General features: G+C 35.8%; 2 protein-coding genes across 2 annotated transcripts; one reads left to right on the forward strand and one right to left on the reverse strand.

The window, feature by feature from the left end:
* Window positions 1-1,643: 1,643 nt before the first annotated feature.
* LOC114532835 (nuclear pore complex protein Nup205-like) lies at window positions 1,644-6,602 on the reverse strand. The gene is made up of 9 exons (XM_028554429.1): window positions 6,361-6,602; window positions 6,129-6,265; window positions 4,822-5,032; window positions 4,571-4,729; window positions 4,030-4,161; window positions 3,818-3,940; window positions 2,994-3,244; window positions 2,156-2,218; window positions 1,644-1,754 (listed from the first exon to the last, which is right to left on the reverse strand). Exons 1-9 carry the CDS (start codon window positions 6,374-6,376, stop codon window positions 1,644-1,646), a joined length of 1,203 nt encoding a protein of 400 aa, XP_028410230.1. The 5' UTR covers window positions 6,377-6,602.
* Window positions 6,603-7,203: 601 nt separating this feature from the next.
* On the forward strand, window positions 7,204-17,330 carry LOC114532875 (transcription factor E2F8-like). The gene is given in 14 exon segments (XM_028554470.1): window positions 7,204-7,414; window positions 7,828-8,380; window positions 9,190-9,266; window positions 10,058-10,188; window positions 10,550-10,636; window positions 11,575-11,671; window positions 11,868-11,956; window positions 12,122-12,197; window positions 13,459-13,602; window positions 14,097-14,332; window positions 14,335-14,392; window positions 14,626-14,706; window positions 15,119-15,334; window positions 15,978-17,330. Coding segments are annotated over 14 exon segments (2,925 nt in total). The 5' UTR covers window positions 7,204-7,410; the 3' UTR covers window positions 17,054-17,330.
* Window positions 17,331-20,191: the final 2,861 nt, after the last annotated feature.

Below are 20,191 nucleotides of genomic sequence, written 5' to 3' on the forward strand. Positions count from 1 at the left end.
GATAAAAAACTAATCAAAAAAGCTGGGCGAGGTCACATGTATTGTAACTAAGTTTGTATAACTATAGTTTTTCTACGCTCTGCATGTGTCAAATTACGAAAAGTTTTACGCCGGTATACCGGGTGGCGCAAAAAAATGTTCCCCCTCTTAGACTTATCGTAATTGAAAAACTAATACAGATATCTTATTCAAATAAAGTTTGTTGAATGCAGTAATGTCTAACTTAAATTTGATACATGTCTTGAACATTTCTGTACAGTATTGGTCGAGATCGAGCCGTTTAAAATAAAGGTGCAGTTTTTGACGAAGCGAATAACATGACTAAATATCGCGACTCAACTTATTTTCAACTTCCACGATAGGCGTTTTTTAAAGCGTTTTTTTTCATGCATGTTGTCTTTGCATGTTTAAAGAAGGTATTCGAAGTATCTTTTAAGTGTATTAGATGTTAAAATAATACTGTTCATCGTTCGAACAAATTGGGTCCCTATAAGGAGTTGCAATGCACAAGGGAACGAAAGCAAAGAAGCTTGCCCGCTTTGTTATAAACATGCCTCGTTTAACGATACAGCAACGAGTTTGGATTTGTTTGGAATATGCGAGGACTAATAATGCAAGAGAAGATAAATTTACGTCGATGGCAATTTTTTTGCACCACCCGGTAGATTCTCTTTTATCGCGGTAGCCAACTTCAATTAAGAGCAGCATTTAATTTTACATCTTAACTCAGTTTGAACTACTCGAATGTACATTTTAGATTTGTAGTTTACTCTTTAGACTTTGCAGGTAGCGTAGCGGTAGCAAGCAAGCATGGCTCCCTACTTTCTACAGCCATGCATGGATCTCAAATATAAAGAGTTCATATGGAAAGCAGGCTATTTTTTCATCATGACATCAGAGCTCAGCTGACACGAGATTGTACGTTTCTGAGATAGATGTGTTGGTGGAAACTATACCATCGTACATTCGCGCGGACGCAATTTTGAACACCTTAAAATGGCAAGACGACTGTAAAATATAAAATGACTCAAAACGAAATTTCGTAGAGTGTATTATTCTTTCAAATGATCCACGACTGTTGCCTTTCGTATATTTGCTAAATTTGTTAACAGAATAAAAAAAACGGGGATGTCGATTTGTATAATTATATTAAAATGGATCCAGTAACCAACCTGCTTTGGAATAGCTTTTTGATTGTGTCCCGCAGCAAACGTTGAAGAATATCCCTCACTATCCAATGATATCCAATAATCCTCGGCAAGTTCTAAGCCAAGTGGGTCCTTTTTATACAAATCACCAATCTGAATAATATTCATAATATGAATAATATATTTTATACTGCACCTGATTGGTTCCTAACGGTGCAGTGGTAACACAACATATCAATATCAAATGTTTTCGAATTGGAGGAAATAGATTCACAACTGTAGCTGTGGTAGCTGATTATATTTTTCAAATTTGAGGAAATAGATTGATAACTGTAGCTGTGGGTAGCTGAATGTAGGCTTGTCGCCGAAAAAATTTCTTGCCCACAAACCATAACAATGTGGGTGCAGTTTTCGTAGTAATTTTTACTGAAGTGAGCGACAGTGCATGAGGATACTTTTTGACATCGAAAGCGGCAAGTTTCAAGCACTTACCATCTAATGAAGGTTCAAATCATGACGCTGATCGACTGGAGGTGCTAGACCCTCTTGGGCACACGCCTGTAAAATCCGAGCAGCCTCATCACCCAGTGTGCGCAATTCTTTCACCTGAAAATTACATTTTCCAAAAATATGACCATCTGGGCAAACAATGTTTAACGAGTGAATCTTGTTGCATGCTTAATCCACGGGGCTCAGTTTAAGTTCTTCATTCTCGTGGTCCCCATTTCCTTGGAGCGAGGATGCTACCTAAGTGGCTGTATGTAAGCTAAAGAATAAATGGTGTCAAGCAGGGCGCTTTATAATATATATAAAAACTTTCTGGTTTCAAGAATACTACTGCAAGCTGTCGCCTTTTTATATACGCACAGTAGCTCCTGTACATACAAGCACCCCGGGCAAACTATATCTTAAATACTGCATGGCGGCAACTAAGTTCAGGTTATGTAAAACTGTACGGTTTGAATAACGCACGTCTGACGTGGTGCAACACACGGAGACAAACTTACCTTCAACGGCATGTTGACAATAAAGTTTGTTATCAACAGATGAAGACGACGAACAAAGTACTCCTGGTAAATAATATAAAAATAATATAGGAATATATTATGATTACATCGTGATAAACAATTGCATTGATGTCATTCTCCCACGCTCAGATTATTCCAATTCCAGAAATTCTCCAATTTTATACCTTAGGGACTTTGTCAGGAGAGTTTGTATCATACCAACACACTAACTCTCTTGACGAAGGTCCATTGGTCGAAACGTCGAGAAGTATTTTTGTCTATTTTAGGCAGCTGTTATACCACACTTGATGCGAAGTTGTATGAATGTATAGTTATTAACAATTATACCATAATTTATAATATAGCCAGAATAATACAGTCTGAATAAAAATGTGTGAACTTTTACTAAATTCTCGTCTCATTGGCCGTTTTCACAACTCACCGTATACGAGCTGATATACTATACAGTGGGTAGCTCAGCGAATCAAATTCCGTAGTAAAATATATTCTAATTAGATTTATATATGCATTCCCAACAGAAAATAACTATAAAACGTCTGGTAAGCTTAACAATTGACAGTTGACTATGAGTATTGCGTGAGGTTGGCGAAAAATACGTTGATTTGCCATGCATGAAAGTGAATATATATTTTTACAGTATACGTTTGTAGACCTCCAAAACCTTGTTTCTTTGAATTATTTATACATGACATTCCACATTTGTGATCATTTTTATTCACACAATTTGAATTCTTAATTTAATTCTTTGATTTTAATTTAAAGGCACAGTAGTGAACACAGAGACAGAAAAATACACAAATAAAACAGCCAAACAAACCTCCTCATAAAAGTTGCGAGAACCGACCACTGTTTTCCTAAGAAATTCAAACACGTCATTCAATATTGCCATGGTAACAATAGCGTCGTCTTCTACAAGGAGTTCAACTTCAGCCACAAGATCAGCAGCATACTGACTGCACATTCGTAAAGTGAGGCCCCAAACAAACTGGACTGCGGCACCAAGCTGAGGCCACGCCCATCCTTCAGGTTGTGAGGCGTCTTGATGAAAATGTGGGATGAACTCTGGATCTTTCAAAATTGGAAGGGTATTTTCCACTAGGAAAATAAAATTATATATCAGTGTCCTCCATGAGCCTGGTTTACATTATCGATATTTTTCTAACCAAGATATTTGACACTATTGGAGATGTGGATGATTCGGTTTGAAGATGGCTTTATCTAGTTTCAACATGTGTCTTGTTTGATTCAAACATTGGCAGAATGATTCTGTCTGAAGAAGGCTTTGAAATAAAGTCGAAATTTACAGTTTCAACTTGTGTCTTGATTGATTGAAATATTGATTCTCAAGATGTCCTGTCTTTTCGGAATTTGCTTTTTACTTTACTTTTTGAAAACAATATTAATAGTTAAACGGATCAAAAGTAACAACGAGAACAAGGATTGCCTTATGTTAGAAGTGGACGAGTCAGCGTCAAGTGCCTTAACTTGACAATGTGAAATGTTGAGACGTATTGCCTTATTAATTTTTTACATGATAAATTCGACCAACGTTTTATTGTTGTTATTCAACAGACGTAGAATGAATAAATAGAAATAAACTATGGTTATTAATACCATAAATAGTAAGATAATACGACTTACCATTGTTGTTTGGTAATTCTGACTGTGTTTCCAGGCTATTGACATTCAGGGAATACAAGAGAGCAAAAAACACAAACAGATCAGCTTGATCAATATCTCCAGTCTCTTCATTCGGAGTAACTCCTTTCAAATAGGAAAAAACCTTCAACGTCTCAGCCTTCGAAAGTGGCGTTTGACAAGCAAGACAGAACAAAGATTCGGCCAGAGCAAGCGTTGTTCAGTTATAAGGTTAACTAGCTGTCTTTGGTGTTTTTCGTTCCCGATCGCCTGACCGTCTTGTAGTTTTTTCAACTCGTTTTGCAAAGTGAGTTCTTTGAGTAAGTTGAGCAGCTTTGTAACTAGTCCTACAAAAATATAGAAGAAATACAGGTATGCTACCGTAATTATCTAAAGTTCACAAGAAGATGAATCAACCTTAATTATTACAGTAATTCACATGATTACTATTAGAATTTTCGACTTCTTGTGAAATTACTACAAATATGGCGGATAGGTATCCGAGTTCACGAGTTATCATGCAAATTCCTTTTTTTCTGTCACATCAATTTAGTGTGCATTGAAATTTTGAGAAAATTTTGTCTACATGAGGTGAAGTTTTCTAGTACAAATACCTTTTAAAGGCGTAGCTATATAGTTAAAAACGTGACTCATCAAAAGGAGGTACGTCTTGGTTCCCCGTAGCTTAATAGTAAGGACGCAGTCCAAAGTCACATCAGTGAGTTGCATTTTGCGAATCATAATTAATAACGGTACCTTCTTCTATCATTTGTTTAGTGAATGGCATAACAAGCTCAGACATCTCTTCATCAAGTTCCAAGGTCCAGGTTAACCCATCACGAGATTGCAATAGGGTTCGTAGCGCGGATAACAAACATCGTCTACCGTCATGATATAAAATAACAGCAACTAGACCTAGCAAGAATAACCGAAATAAGGCCAACATAAATTTTTCGGATCATTTCCTAAGATTTTAAAAAAGTTAAAGACTATTATAATCCACCTACCTCTTGTATACCCTGGAAAGTTAGCTTTCTGTTGTTCACTGACCAACAACAGCTCAACAGCAGCCAATTCATTCATGTTCAAGATATCGCTGAGCAATAACGCCTCCTCAACAAACTGTGGAGGAAACTTCTGCTTCTGAGCATGTTCACTAACACTAATTCCTACTGTTGTTGACTGTTGAACCTGGCCTCGATGCGCAGCATTTTTTGCCTGAAATTGATAAACAGTCTTATCACTAATTGCTGTTAGACTTTAACCATAACCATAGAACTTTGCTACTATGTTTTTAATATGACCAATCATATGGTAACTTGTGAACTATAATCTTGTCATATCATACAGTAACTTATGAACTATAACTAATGATGTTAAAACATCACTTCCCGGAGTTTTGTGATGACTTAATAATAACATTACAATACAGAGTTTTCATGACAATTTATTAATTTGGTATTATTGCATTGATAATATTAGTGGTCTATACATTTTTTCACAAGATGTCAATGCTCTATGTTGTTGTAACCAGTTATTAAGTGTATTATTAGACTTGTTACTCAGGCTACCATAAGTAGAACAAGTTGAAACATAGGCTCGGTTTTTACTTTTGCATCACAAGTGTACGAAAATCACATGTGGGCAGCATGAAGTCTTCGAACAAATTGAAATTGTCCTAGGATTGTTTCTCAAAGGGGTGTCATGAACATGCGACTTTACCACAAGATAACTGTAGACCAAGAGAATGCCTAAGCAGGCGTCTTGTTACAAGATTGTTTTGACAAGTCTGATGCAGCTGTGTTATAACAAGGTTGCTACAAGTTGGCAACACAAGATTGTAGCAACAATGTTAGATGATGTTTGTACCAGTTGTTGAGACAACCCTGTAACAAGTCTGATGATTGAACAACTTGGTTAAAACTTTTTAACCAGTTGTCCCGAACCTTTCAACAACTTAGGACAAACAGTGCAAACAAATTTTGGTGAGAGCTTGTGTCAAAAAATAGTCAAAAGAACATTGATCACATATTTTGTAAACAGGCCCTTTCAACAAGTTACCTGAAGATTACAATATTAAAACTGACCAATACTTGCATGTGACAAAACAGCATTTAGAATTCATGGTGTTAAATAGGTTTATTGGATAAAATTATCATGGTCCCCTAAAGCTGTTGCTTTGTATGCAATGCATATTTTGGTCTAGTCACTCTAGTGTTCTGAACAGTGGCACTGAACCAGTATTTGGACGAACGTTTTCGTTGGCTCCATAGCATCAAACTTTATACTATATCCTTTAATTAAAACAACCTACCGGATTTCTTAGGGGTGATAGCAGCTCCGACTTAAATCTTTTCAATATGCTATCAAGATCATAATATGCTTCAGGTCTATTCTTCAAAATAGCAGATTCTACCACCGATAATAACAGCTTATACGACCGCCAAGACCCTAAATATACAACATGAAAGGTGTCAATCGTGATGAAAATAAATTCGGAGTAATAGAGACAAAAAATAAGAAAAAACAATCAATATATTATATACCTTCTTTCCCCGCCATGTGAAAGCAAAAATTATTTATAATTTCTCTGATTTTGTTTCCACTTTAGGAAAATTCGCCATTGAAATTTTTTCTGTCAGACGCTCAGTGCCACATTTCTTCAGTGATCCACTAATGATCAGTCTTCAGTTCAGGTTAAAAATTTAAAATGTTGGAAGCATTTAGTGGCATTTTTAGACGTTTTCTAAGCTATAAGTTTTGGTAACAGTATCACAGTATGCGGAGAAGGTTTATTTTTATGAAATCATTGAATTAGACAGATAGCTTGCTTATCTTGCTATCATAAGAATGCAGTTAATCAAACTAGTTTGAATAATAGTATGTAGAACTATTAACTTAGTCTGTAGAACTTAGTTTTATATGTAATGCATGAACGATTATTGTAAATTTCCCTAGTGCTAATAATAAATTATAAAACTACTTTTCATAGTTTACCGACCTAAACAATGTTCACTGTAGAAATAATAGTGCAGCGCGTAATGTTTTTACTTTTTAGGTAAAAATGGTAATATTCAACGGGAACACTGAACTCTTTTTTTCTATGGATCAGTGATCAGTGACAAAAAGTATCATCACCAGTTTTCGAGTGTGACGGCGACGTGCTTGGCTTACATTCCAACACGAGATTAGCAAGGTGCTCACGCAAGTACGCTAATCCGCACTGAGCTATATTATAGCTCAGTGGCTAATCCGGTTCGCTAATCCAAGTTTGTTGCTCGCAGGCTCAATTTGTGTTAGGCTGAATTTTTGAATTCCTGAGTCGCAAATTCCGGGTTTTAATTGGCTGGCTTTATGAAATCTTGGCATGTGATTGGTTAATTCCTTTTGTCTCATTCAATTGGACAATCTCACTGGGAAACCGCCAATGCCGCCAACCGAAAAATGCCGCGGAAATAGCGCGCCAAAATCAACTGTTGTAGGAATGAGACAATTATTAAAGCAATTTGTAGATTCAATATGCATTTTAAATTTGGATATTATATCATTTTTTCGCCCGTATAACCATACGGAATTTTACGTAAAATAAAGATAACATGAGTGAGTATTTATTTATAATTTTAAAGGTTTTTAAATGCATTATATTTGTTTTATTGTCCTTGCAAATTTTACCCTTGGGACGCCATCTTTCGAGATGTGTATTTTGTGTATTATTGAATGCCAGTCAGTTCTTAGGGGAAATTACAGTCCATGGGCGTTATTATGTTGTTGCTCTTTGAAAATATACATTTATGTATTATGAAGTCTACAAATACAATTGTTGTATTTATAGTTAACTAGGCGGTCTACATGAACACGGTGGTATTTACAGATGTATATTTGTGAAACAGTGAATGTAATGTTTCTATTGATATCATTTATAATATTTCTGGCCGCATGTGTGCTGCCTGCAACATGTATAATTATCAAATAAATAATATTGTTTAAAGAATTATCGTATTTTTTAATTTAAGGCATGTACGACGACGAGAATACAACAGCATCGACTAATTTCGTGCCAAGGCAAATAAACAGTGGAATATGGATTGAAGCAAACGAGAGTCCAACAGAAGAACAACCTCCCTGTTTGCCCAAAAGAATATTTCAAAAGCATTCATCACTAATTGAGCTTTCTGCCATTGCTGTAACAGAAAAAGAAACTTTAGACAAACAGGAAAGCTCCCAGTGTAGTGGTACCTCAGCATGTAGTTCAGCAATTGACATTGAAAACAAAATCCAAGGACAAGACTATGGTTGCTTGAATCAAAATGTGGGTGCAGAACTAGAAGTCCACTCTACCCCAAATAAAATTTCCTCAATTGAGTCAACACCATGTAACAACCCTTTGACTCCTACTGCAAATCTTAAGATGTTAATGAGTGTTGTTAGTCCAGCAATTCGTGACAGAGATGAGAAAAAGCGAGATTTGTTTGTTGGCAATGATGACAATGTGTCCAATGAGATTATCATAGAGAAACCAAATGCCTACAGTAGGAAGGATAAGTCACTTGGCCTTTTGTGTCAGAGGTATGTATGTGTGCATCAAACGTGCAGAGGCTGGTTATACAAAGACTGGATAATGCTGTCGACCAGGGTCAGGCTGTGCAAAGTCAACATAAAGCACCATCCACAGGACTGTGGGTTTGCAGCAATTTTATAAATCCAGGAAAAGCAATAAAATTACCGCTTAGGAGCTAACAATTGTTAAAAGATTGAATCCCCAATTTCAAAATTTCAAATGGTTAATCAGAGTTATGCCTATGTACAGAACAACAGGCAATTTTAGAGTGAAAACCAATGAATAGTGCTACCCATCTTTCATTCCACCACTCCCAAATAGTGATGCTTTCAAATTTTAATTATGCTTGAAAAGCAATAAAAATGTAAGAATGGAGCCAGCTGAGTACAATTAATAAAAAGAATCTTTACTGCGGCTCTCAATAGGCAATTATTTTGACTAACAGATGAGTATGTTTATATCCAGCTTTAAAAGGATAATATAATATGGATGGGGGGGGGGTTGCCAAAATTATTGAAATAGAAATTACGTTAAAGGGTTACATAAATATAGAAAATTAAAATGTCACTGTGGGGTTCTATTTAGAACTTAGCTCTCCCATTCTCTGATAATCTGTAGACCCTGCATAGACCACTCAAATTATGTCAGTTGACAATGTGTATATATATATATATATATATATATATATATATATATATATATATATATATATAATGAAAAGCACTACTAACAACATTGTGACTTGTATTATATTTGTGACTTGTATTATATTTGTGACTTGTATTATATTTGTGACTATATATATAAACCTTTATAGATTCTTAGCAATGTTTCCAGAAAATACCAATGGGAATGCAATTGAAATATCTTTGGATGAAGTCTCTAAAGATCTAAGTAAGTCATGTAGGCTTCATATATTTGTTAACATTTCTTCTACAAAACTCCCCTCAACTCTGTCTCACCTGATTTTGTGACAAATGCATTTTTTGTCTATTTGAATTGCATGGTATAGCCTATACAGGTACTTAGTTACATGTCTATGTCTCTGCATGATTATGTATTGTAAAGTATAATACTAGAAATTCTCTTGTGTGGGCCGGTGAAAGCAGTGTTCGATTTATTATATAATTTAGCGAACAGCATTTGTTTTAAAATTCTTACCAAAAGTTTCATTGTGTAACCGCAACAAAATAAGCCAGGAAAACATCCAGAGCTTAATTACAAGTTATGAGGTTTGCTGCATTCCAGAACCTCGTAAAATAATATTATTCAAAAATGTTTGTGATATACACCATGTAATTTATTTATTTATAAGCTTTTGAATAATATTTAACAACACCATGCAAAACTTCAAAGAACATGCTCGTAAAATAACACACTACATATGCTGCGCATTTGACTTAATTGGTCTTCGGAATGAATGCAAACTAAAAAAGAAATCAAAACTATAAAAGTTGAAATCAACTTGGGTTTTCCAGGTGTATGAAATGAAAATACATATTTTTTGAATGAAAATATACTAACATGTTTTTAATTTTGGTCATTGCTGCACTGTATTTTACTCTAAATTCTACTCTCTAAGATGACCACAAATTATTCATTACTCCCATTGCTGGCATTAGTGTTAAGTATGTTTTCGAGCATTCTTAAACTTATTTTTATTTTTTCTTGTGGTGGCTTGCTAGAAGTGGAAAGAAGAAGAGTTTATGACATAGTAAATGTTCTTGAGAGTGTGGAAGTTTTAAGTCGTTTGGCAAAGAATAGATATTTATGGCATGGCAAGTCTAAGATTATACAAACACTTGGAAAACTGAAGGTCAGTAAGTCACCATGCCTCTGGGTTTTACTAATAAGTGATTTAATTGACCGTTATTAATTTTGGCCTGAATGTTGGGCACAGAATGCAGATACTAATTATCCTCCACAGCCACCACCAAATGAGCAAATGATAAGAAATGTTTCCAATGTGCCACAAATTAAGACACAACTATTTTCAGGCCAACAGACTGAAAAGCTGAATAAATTTGGATAATAATTTTTACCTTTCATGTATTCTCATCTAATTGCAGTTTTTACACTTACAGTTTCTAAATCGTTTCATATGGCTTTCGTGCTAAGCCTGAAGCTAAGCTTGTGGAACGCAAGTTGCCCCATGTTTAATATTACAATTTTTTCAGGCTCTTTCAAGAAACAGTATAATTAAAACAAATGAAACACTGGAAAAGGAAAATTTACCAAAAACCCCAAGTTCTGGTAAACAAAAGGTGGGTGCCTAACTTGTGACCAGTCATCCAGACCAGTAGCAGAGATGATACCTCATATTTCCAGCTGATCCAAACGGAAATAAATCATTTTTATGATAACATTCAGTGACAACATGCTAACGTTTACATTTTTGTCTAAATACACTCATTCGATAATTACGTCACAACATTATCGTTTTAAATCTAGAAACATGCACCTTAAATGAGATTAATTTCCGGCAAGTTTTACTCAAAAATGCAAAACATCCTTCTTTCTTCAACACATGCATGAAAAAGAATTTTTCATTTTGACAAATATATGTGGAAATAGGCCATTACTCGAGAGCGAGGCTCCCGGGTTTGGCCTAGTAGCCTCGTTTTAGTGTTACGGCTTATTTCCACATTTATTGGTCAAAGTTGAATATTCTTTTTCATGCATGAGTTGAAGAAGAGTGTTTTGCATCTTTGCACGTGGCTTGTGAGAGTAAACTTGCCGGAAATGAATCTCATTTAAGGTGTTTCTAATTTTAAAACGATAATGTCGTGACGTAGCTATTATCGAAAGGGTCTATTTTATGAGCCAGGAATTCATTTGCTGACATTTTCTGTTGATTTGCGGAACATCCAGTGGTTTTATTATGCTAATAATAAGGGGGCGATTGTTCAAAGCTTAAGGTTATAGCGCTGACCTTGAGTTAACCGGTTGTTAAACAACCGGCCCAAGGGCAAGGAGTCTTATACATGCATGCGTTCCCAGGAGTCAACTCAAACATTAACATATAGGCTTATATACAATGAAGTGCGATGCGATATATCCACGGCGCAAAAAAAAATAGGCCCCCACATGCATTGGTCTATACTTATGGTATTTATACCATCATGTAGCTATACTTCGTCAGTTTCGTGCGCTGAGCACCTATCATTGAAATTTGTTCCATAATTTCATTATTCCAATATAGATGAAGAGACATTTCAGTTGCGGTGATCTACCTAAACCCAACAAACAGTCGAAAGAAAGAATTTTGACAAAAGATGAAGAACGATTTATGATAAAAGGTGTAGTTTTGCTCAGGCCAATTTTTTAGTAAGCTTATACGATAGTGTTGCGTTGAGAATTGCATAGTTGGTTTCGCATTCACCAAAATAATACCGCCTGCTTAAGTTGCCTCGAACTGCGTGTCTGGCAACAGGCTTTTTAGCCTCCTATACCAGATTTGCCAACTCGTTTTCAAAAGCATCTTTCTCTTTTCAGCTGCGATTGATTCAACGGACAGTTGTCGAAAGGACAAATCATTGGGCGTTTTAAGCCAGAAATTTCTTTTAATGTTTTTACTTTCTAAGGTAAGATGCCAGTTTTTTCCCATTCTAGTAATATATCTCTCTCGGTATATATATATATATATATATATATATATATATATATATATATATATATATATATATATATATATATATATATATATATATAGAACAGGGTGAGCATGTAAGACTTTTGTTTTGTTACAGGGCGGCGTTGTCACACTTGAAGATGCTGCTACTGTTTTGTTAGAAGAACATGACGAACGAAATGTTAAATACAAAAGTAGGTACAATTTTTTTGCGGGGGATCTTTTTTCAGATTGATAGGGGAGGGAATTAACTGCGCGTGTATGTCATAAACTATACATAAAGCAAGATGAATGGTTATTTGCATGGTTAATTCTTTCTTAATTGCTCGTTCACTTCAAAGCGATACTGCAGAAGTTGAAAAAGACCATAGCCGAAATTCTCAATAAGCTTCAAACATGGCAAGAGAAAAGAATTATGTCTGGCGCAAAAGATTTGAAGCTTGCAGACGGCAAACGATTGCAGAATGCGTATTAATTTCAGAACTTGAAATTTTACCTTTTTAAAGTTAGTCAATAGGTTTCTCTTTGATAGCGATAGCGATAACGAATTGCACAATTGTGAACCAGTGAAACTTAGGTGTTCTCCAAAGCTATATGAGAGTTGTGCCCGCTGCAACCTCTGTATATATTCTGATTTCAATAATTTCTTCAGTATGATTATAGTATTCAAGTCTAATGTTTTGGTTTTCTTAACATGCCAGTGGATTTCAACATATTTTTCCAAACTAAAATTGGCCTTACGAGTGTACGCAACAGCCAAAACAAAATGTCGTCTACCCCATCTCTCCCAACGTTTCCTATAAACGGCCGTACACATGCGAACAAATTTCTTTTTCGAAAACTTTTCGTTTTCGAAAGAGTTTTGCGACCTGTTTTTGCTCAAAGCATCATTGCAAGAAAAGCTTGTCCAAACTTTCTCATGCGAACATCACAAGAAAAACGGGGCAAAGCTATTAGCTCATCTATACTAATGAGGCCTTATTTGGAGCCATACGCCATTGCGATTGCCGCGGATATTGGTATAGACTTAGCCGCAATTCTTAATACTTAGACTTCAAACTTGGTGAGAAAAAACATTTATAAATATATTCAAGAAAATATGTCTTGCACAAAAGATTTGAAGCTTGTACACGGTAAAAACGAATCGTCTGAATTAATATAACCTTGTGTATATTTTAAGGCTCTAAATAGCCATTTCACATGCAGCGATCAGATGTGTATCATGACCTGTCAAAGTTAAGATTGCAGAATGCGTATTCAGAAGAAAAATTGAACTTTTTAAGATATTCAAAAGGTTTCTCTTTGATAGCGATACAGCGATTAGATTTTCGGGTTGAAAGGTCTTAAAACAGTCAAATTTCTGCGGTGTCATTGCGATGTGTAGTGAGATACAGAAATTGGTATATATACCACCATGTTCTACCATGTTGTAATTTGTACTTCCATATCAATCAGCCAAAGTTCGCCGCTTGTATGATATCGCCAACATATTATCAAGTCTGGAGCTTATTGAGAAGGTGCATATACGAGGAGCAGTTGGGAAAAAACCTGGATTCAAATGGATTGGCGTTGATATAGAAAGTCTGCCTAATAATGCAAGTATGTAAAATATAAGAATTTCTCGGTCAATTTGGTCATATAAAAGCATGCACTATATTCCATATAATTATTATAATACTTTTCGGGATTAACATATGACGGGAATAGAACTCGAAATTAATATCTAGGCTGAGAATTCATGTCATTTTTACATGAGCCTGCGATTCCACATAGAAAAGGGGTAAATTCCATGGACACATATAGATCGTAATAGATCGTTTTTGTGACATCGCTGGGTATTTTAAGACACAAAATCAGCTTACAGGTGAATAAGAATACATGTGTTTTAATTATAATATATATATTATAATACTGTTATTCAGTTTGGCAAAATCGTTAACTAACCAAAAAAGTTAAAATATTACATGATTGCCTGGAAATGTGAAATGAATTTCAAGCATATTTCTGACGGATAAGAATTATATCTTCGACGTAAGAAATAAATTGCGTTTTTCCAAGCAACCATGTACACTTTTGTTTATTATTTTTACTAGTGCCCGATGGTAATGTTGTAACCTTTAAGACCAAGCACTCGCTGCTACCAGATCCAACCAGTAACCCCACAAACAAAATACAACCGCACATCCTACCAGCACCTAGTTCGTCCCACAGCGCAACCGCCAACCCGAATAAAAGTTGGACAAAGTCTGCCTCCTGTAGCGCATCGTTTGTCAGAAGGTCCAGTTCAAATGGTGGAGGAATTAAGAGAGAGAGGTCAAATAGCAGTACCGCTGAAAACAAGATGGCTTTCACGTTCATGAGTTTGCATCCTCCCCTGTGAATCTATTTGGTATCGTGAAATTTTCTTACTATATATGGAATAACTTTATCATGAAGTCCTATATATAACATACGTCCTAGAGTCAAAAGACGGTTAATCCATAGTTAATGGTTAATCCTTATCAATGCCGTGTTTGCGTATATGCAAATTTTAAATAACTCGTAGCTGGATAGTTTTATAGCTTTGTTTTGATTAAGTACAATAATGTACCTGTTGTGTTATGTGGTTAAATTTTTTCATAGGTCGGGATATGAGTCTGTACAGTCCAACTGAAGTTACATTTCGTGAAGAAATACAAAAACTACGAGAGAAATTCCCAGATCATATCCTTTAAAACTGTATGCCAGTATATTACAGATTGCTTTCTCAAACAGCATGCAGTAACAGAAAATAAAATCTTCTTGTTAAATTTTGATGGACTACCAAGGTGCCTTAATATCAGTATAAGAAACAAGACGTGGTCAATTGTCTCTGCAAAATAAGCGTATTATCATATTGAGTAAGGATAGATAATTCATTAATTAGGGTACATTGCATTTTCAACAGCCCCCCATAATTATATAGATACCTGAGGTAACACTTCTGTCAGATTTTTGCATTATACTAAATAGTGCAGTACTTACCTCCGCGCTTTACATATATATATATATATATATATATATATATATATATATATATATATATATATATATATATATACATACATGTTGTTGAAAATTTCTTAACTCTTTCCACGTATGTCTCAACTGTTGGCAATATTGCCGCCATACCTGCCCTCGTCTTTTCCAGGCAATGGGAACAAGACAAGCAGAAGAAATTTGTTCACTAAGAATAAACTAAACTCAAGCAGCTCTGAAACAAACGCAAAACGAGTGCGTACAAATTCTGAGGGAGATTGCCATACAGTGGATGTGGATAGTGCGAGTTGTTCGGAAGCCAATACGGAAAAAGGTAAAACACTTTATAATGCAATTATTTATGCCTTGGTACTGCTGGAAAATGTGTGTTTGTAAAGTGTATTTGTAAATTTTCTCCGCAATTTGAATAGGTAGTTAGTTTTGACGCATCATCCGTCTGTAAATATAAATACGGGGTGGGGACATAAAAGTCATCAAAAAGGACTCTTTCTAACTTACTCTCTAAAACTGTGCAGTTTCTAACTCGCGATTGTGTTTCGTCTGACCATAGTCTGACATATTCGTCTACATAGTTTATCTAGATAGTTGTCGTGTCTTTATAATCAGACAAATGATCTGTAAAGGCTAGCTTCCTCTCAGGAAAAATCTCCTTTGGATCGGAACGGACAGGAAAATTTCCTTTGCCGGTGAGTTCTCATGCAGGCGGCGTTTATACAAAGGAAACTTTTCTGTCCTGTGCGATCCAAAGGGGAATTTTCCTGAGGGGAAACTAGCCTTAAGACGGATCATTCGTCCTTTATAGTACATATAAATCGGGCCACTGATTTAAAAGGCCTAGTAAAACCGACTAATTACTTCTCGAGGCAGTTAAGTTACAATCACTTTTAGTGATTTTAACCAAATATTATTACTCACATCTTGCGAATCGGTGATTGTAAATATCGTTGATTTTTCAGATGAAGTAAACGAAGAAAATAAAAATCAGGCTGGAAACGAAAGCAAATTCATGCATTCTACTGACTCTCCATTCAAAGTGATGTCCTCGTGTGCCTACAACCAGTCCGAAACTCAAACCTCAAATGCTCTACCTGCGAATACTAATGCTATAGTGACCGGTAATGCGGGTTCAATAATTGATGAAAAATTGCAGCAAGGGATACAAATGAAAGAACCACATAGGAGCAGCTGCAAGTGGCAACAAATGGCGAGACGCTTCACAACTGGCAATGGACGTACTAGCCCAATGGTGCAGTTGGTCGACCAAGCTGTATCTCCTATTCCTCCCAGCAAACTAAATCCACGGTCCTCAATTGCTATTCAGGCCAGCCTTATAAAAGATATCAGCCCACTTAAACCTCTTGTTTTTTTACACCATCGTATTCCATCTCCATGGAAGCCACCTGCACTATCACCAAGCAACACTCCTCCTGCTCCTCCTTCCACTCCAGAGCTACCAAACAAAGCAGGCATGGGTCCATTTCAAAGCCAAGGTAATCAAATATTCATGAGAAGTATCTCACCTTATCCCGTTTCCCAGAGCTGTGGGCCATCACCAGTTGCACCTTTCACAGGCGCAAAGCTTTTTTTCCCAATGTCCCCTAATGGTATGGCATTTCCCAAAGGAAACCTACTGTATGGCATAACCCAGGTAGCTCCGCCCAACATGACACAACCTCTTTCAAGTCACCAAAGCAATTCATGCCCACCCTCCATCAATCCCTCCCCCACCCCCGTCGACTCAAGTCTAACCTATACCCCTGAACTTGTTGTGCCACACTCACAAGTAGCTAGCTCCTCTACAAGTGTCACAACAGGCGTATTACCAATGGTTACTCCAAAATCCTCTACCCAGTCAGCAAGCGCACCCACGGTTACCGAATCCTTCACCCCATGCCAATTACAGAAACCTAGAAAGCAACCATGTATGTTATTTGGGGCAGGACGATCCGGAGAGACACCCTTAAGTTCTATCAACATGGAAACTGCAGAAAATGTGTCAAGGCAACTCTGTTTAAGCAATGGCGACGTTTGAACTATGAAGATCTTGCGAAAATTTTTGACTTTGGTCTTTGGCTTTTGGCCAATGGTTGTGTTTCAAAGTGTTTTTCTCGCAAGGTGGTATATATTGCCTTTTGCGACAATAGTTCTACCTGCAGATCGGAATATTTCATTGCATTATTGTTTAACAGTATGTAGAATTATTCTGCAACAATTTTTTAAAATAGCCAATTAAGGAATTCTGATAATTTTTTTAATCAAATGTGACGTCTATTGTTTGAAGCCTTCCCACATACGAAGCCTAAACTTTTAAAAATTATTCAATTTTTTCCATAAATAACTGCATTGTATTATCCATGAATTAGAAATTGAACAACAAGAAAATTATAAGAAAATATTTGCCAATTTTGTTCGAGCAGGCAACTTTTCTGCCTAACCATAGGTTTATGAATGAGAACGATTTTCCCTTGACAAATTTTTTTTTGGGAAGCTCATTGAAGGTATCAAAACCATAAAAGGTAGTATTATAGGGTAGTATGCGGTACCCGGCTACCCGCATTGACCTGAGAGAGAAAGCTCTTGGAGCATTTGACTTTGACTTACACAAAGTACTGGTGATTGACTTTAATATTTTTCAATATGGCGATGTGCAGGGAAGAAGAAGAGATTGATTTCCGAGAAGAAGCAAAATCTATAATATCGGATGTTAGTTTTGCTGTTCAACGTATCGACGTATCAACGAAGTTTAGCAACTCGAAAGAATGTGTTTATATCAATCTAGTTACTTTGGAGGGCTCAAAAATGTGCTTACAATTGGATACATGCGGTTTAAAGGTAAAATTTATGATTTTAATATAATATCTAAATACTGCGACTTGTTTACGCGGTTTAATTTTCCACGGGCGGGGAGAGAGGATCGGCTGAAGTACACCTATTTTCCATCGACCAAAAGCTCACACTCTTATAAAGAACAAGTAAACTGCAAAAATAACCAGACCAAAAACTACCCAAAAGGTATTGTCAGTGGTTCAATTTCTGAGTTTGCAAATATTCGAAAGATGGATAAAAAATTTTAGAAAATTGGAAACTGAAAAATAGTATCGACCCATTTTCAAACCTAGGCATCGCACACAGGAGATAAACCACCTGGCTGGATGTGAAACATTAAAAAATTGAGCTAGTTTAATGTAATTTATAGTGGTCATTTAGAAAAAGTATTACAATTTGCAAAAATATAGGATACTGTGGGCACACCCTCCCTCTCCACCTATGGAAAATTAAATTTCCTTTTTGCAATTTTAGAAGTAACATAAAATCAAATTAAAGTGGGGGGTGGTATTAAATCAATTTAAATGACCCGAAGAAAGAAAGTAGCATGGGGGGGGGGTATTTGTCAACTTGAACTTTGAAAAGGAGCATAATTCTTAATATAGATGCTCTAATCACTCCAGAAAGAGACATTGCTTATTGCCTTCATTATATAACTTTGACAAGAAAAGGCTCTTTGTCTAGAAGTTATTTAATACATTGAGGGCCTTCTTAGCTACTAGATTTTTCATGTCCAATTATCTAATAAATGATATCAGCCCATCTTTTATTAGCTCTTAAGCAGACTTCCTTGCACTGCCTGAACTTTTAAACTACTTCAAAGCAATAATGGCAGCATTTCGTTCAAACTAGTACAGACAGTATATTCTTTATAGAGTGGCTATATCTTAGTCTATTAGATGCCAAACAATATTCATAAAGATATACTACATATATGCATCGATATTTAGACAAGTTGTGGCTTTGTATTTTATACAGGGTGTATCAGAAAAAACTAGAAGATTTTAAAATGTTCAGAAAAGTATCATTTTATCAAGATATCTCAAAAATATATTTACGTCTAAGTATTTTAGCATCTTCTGGCTTTTCTAAGAGTAAAAACTAGCAGAAAAATTAACCTCGAAAAGCGAGAGAACGGTTTGTAAAAGCCTCATTTTTAACCGCGTGTGCAAAGAAAATGAGACGTTTAAAATCCAAGTTCAGTTAAACAGGTGAAAGTTTGGAATATTTTGTGCAATTTATCGCAATTTCAAAAAATTTGATAAACATTAGGTCCACCGCGAAACGTTTCAAAATTGGATTTTTTCCCCGTTTACTCCGCTCTCTCGCGTAACTTTTTACACGCAAGAATGATTACATGCATGAGTGATAGTTGGAATGAACGTAATTACGAGCACTCTTTGTTAAATGAAAACAATAAAACAAGAGTAATCATTGTTAGTTATGTTTAAGTACGTCATTCCAACTATCACTCATGCATGTAATCATTCTTGCGTGTAAAAAGTTACGAGAGAGCGGAGTAAACGGGTAAAAAATCCAATTTTGAAACGTTTCGCAGCGGACCTAATGTTTATCAATTTTTTTGAAATTGCGATACCTTGCACAAAAGATTCCAAACTTTCACCTGTTTAACTGAACTTGGATTTTAAACGTCTCATTTTCTTTGCACAAGCGGTTAAAAATGAGGCTTTTACAAACCGTTCTCCCGCTTTTCGAGGTTAATTTTTCTGCTAGTTTTTACTCTTAGATAAGCCAGAAGATGCTAAAATACTTAGACGTAAATATATTTTTGAGATATCTTGATAAAATGATAGTTTTCTGAACATTTTAAAATCTTCTAGTTTTTTCTGATACACCCTGTATATTAGTTCAATCAAGCGTAGATTACACCTACTAGCATGGCTAAAAGATAGCCATGGCCAACCGTGAGCCGGTTCGAACTATATAACAAAGCTGTTCGCGTGACAATGTCATGCAACACGCGATCATTTGAAAATGCAATAAATCAATAATCATAAAAAACTAAGAAATTAATATTATAAACCATGCTCTATCACATAGTGCGCATCGTCTAGTTATACATATCAATAGATGAAGTAACTAGCTAAAATAATTATAGAAGCACTGTTGTTCGTGTACAAAAAGAAAGGTCAATGTGTACTCACTTTGGTTTACACGCGCACCGTAATGTTGATAACGTTCAAAACACCGCGAGTACGTAGATTCGTTAAACACGACTTTGATCGATGTAACGAACGTTCACAATTGAAGAACTTACAACTTTCGATTAGTGGACTGACTAATTAATTGACCTTCTTCGGTCACGCGACTTAACGACACTGCC

The sequence above is a fragment of the Dendronephthya gigantea genome, unplaced genomic scaffold (assembly GCF_004324835.1).
Source record: "Dendronephthya gigantea isolate DGI-Jeju-01 unplaced genomic scaffold, DenGig_1.0 000081F, whole genome shotgun sequence".
NCBI lineage: Eukaryota > Metazoa > Cnidaria > Anthozoa > Malacalcyonacea > Nephtheidae > Dendronephthya > Dendronephthya gigantea.

Coding starts and splice junctions, on each gene's coding strand:
- LOC114532835 (XM_028554429.1), bottom strand. Junction 4,730..4,821: donor CTTTCCAGGGTATACAAGAG/GTAGGTGGATTA, acceptor TATTCTTGCTAG/GTCTAGTTGCTGTTATTTTA. Junction 3,941..4,029: donor TAACCTTATAACTGAACAAC/GCTTGCTCTGGC, acceptor CCTATTTGAAAG/GAGTTACTCCGAATGAAGAG.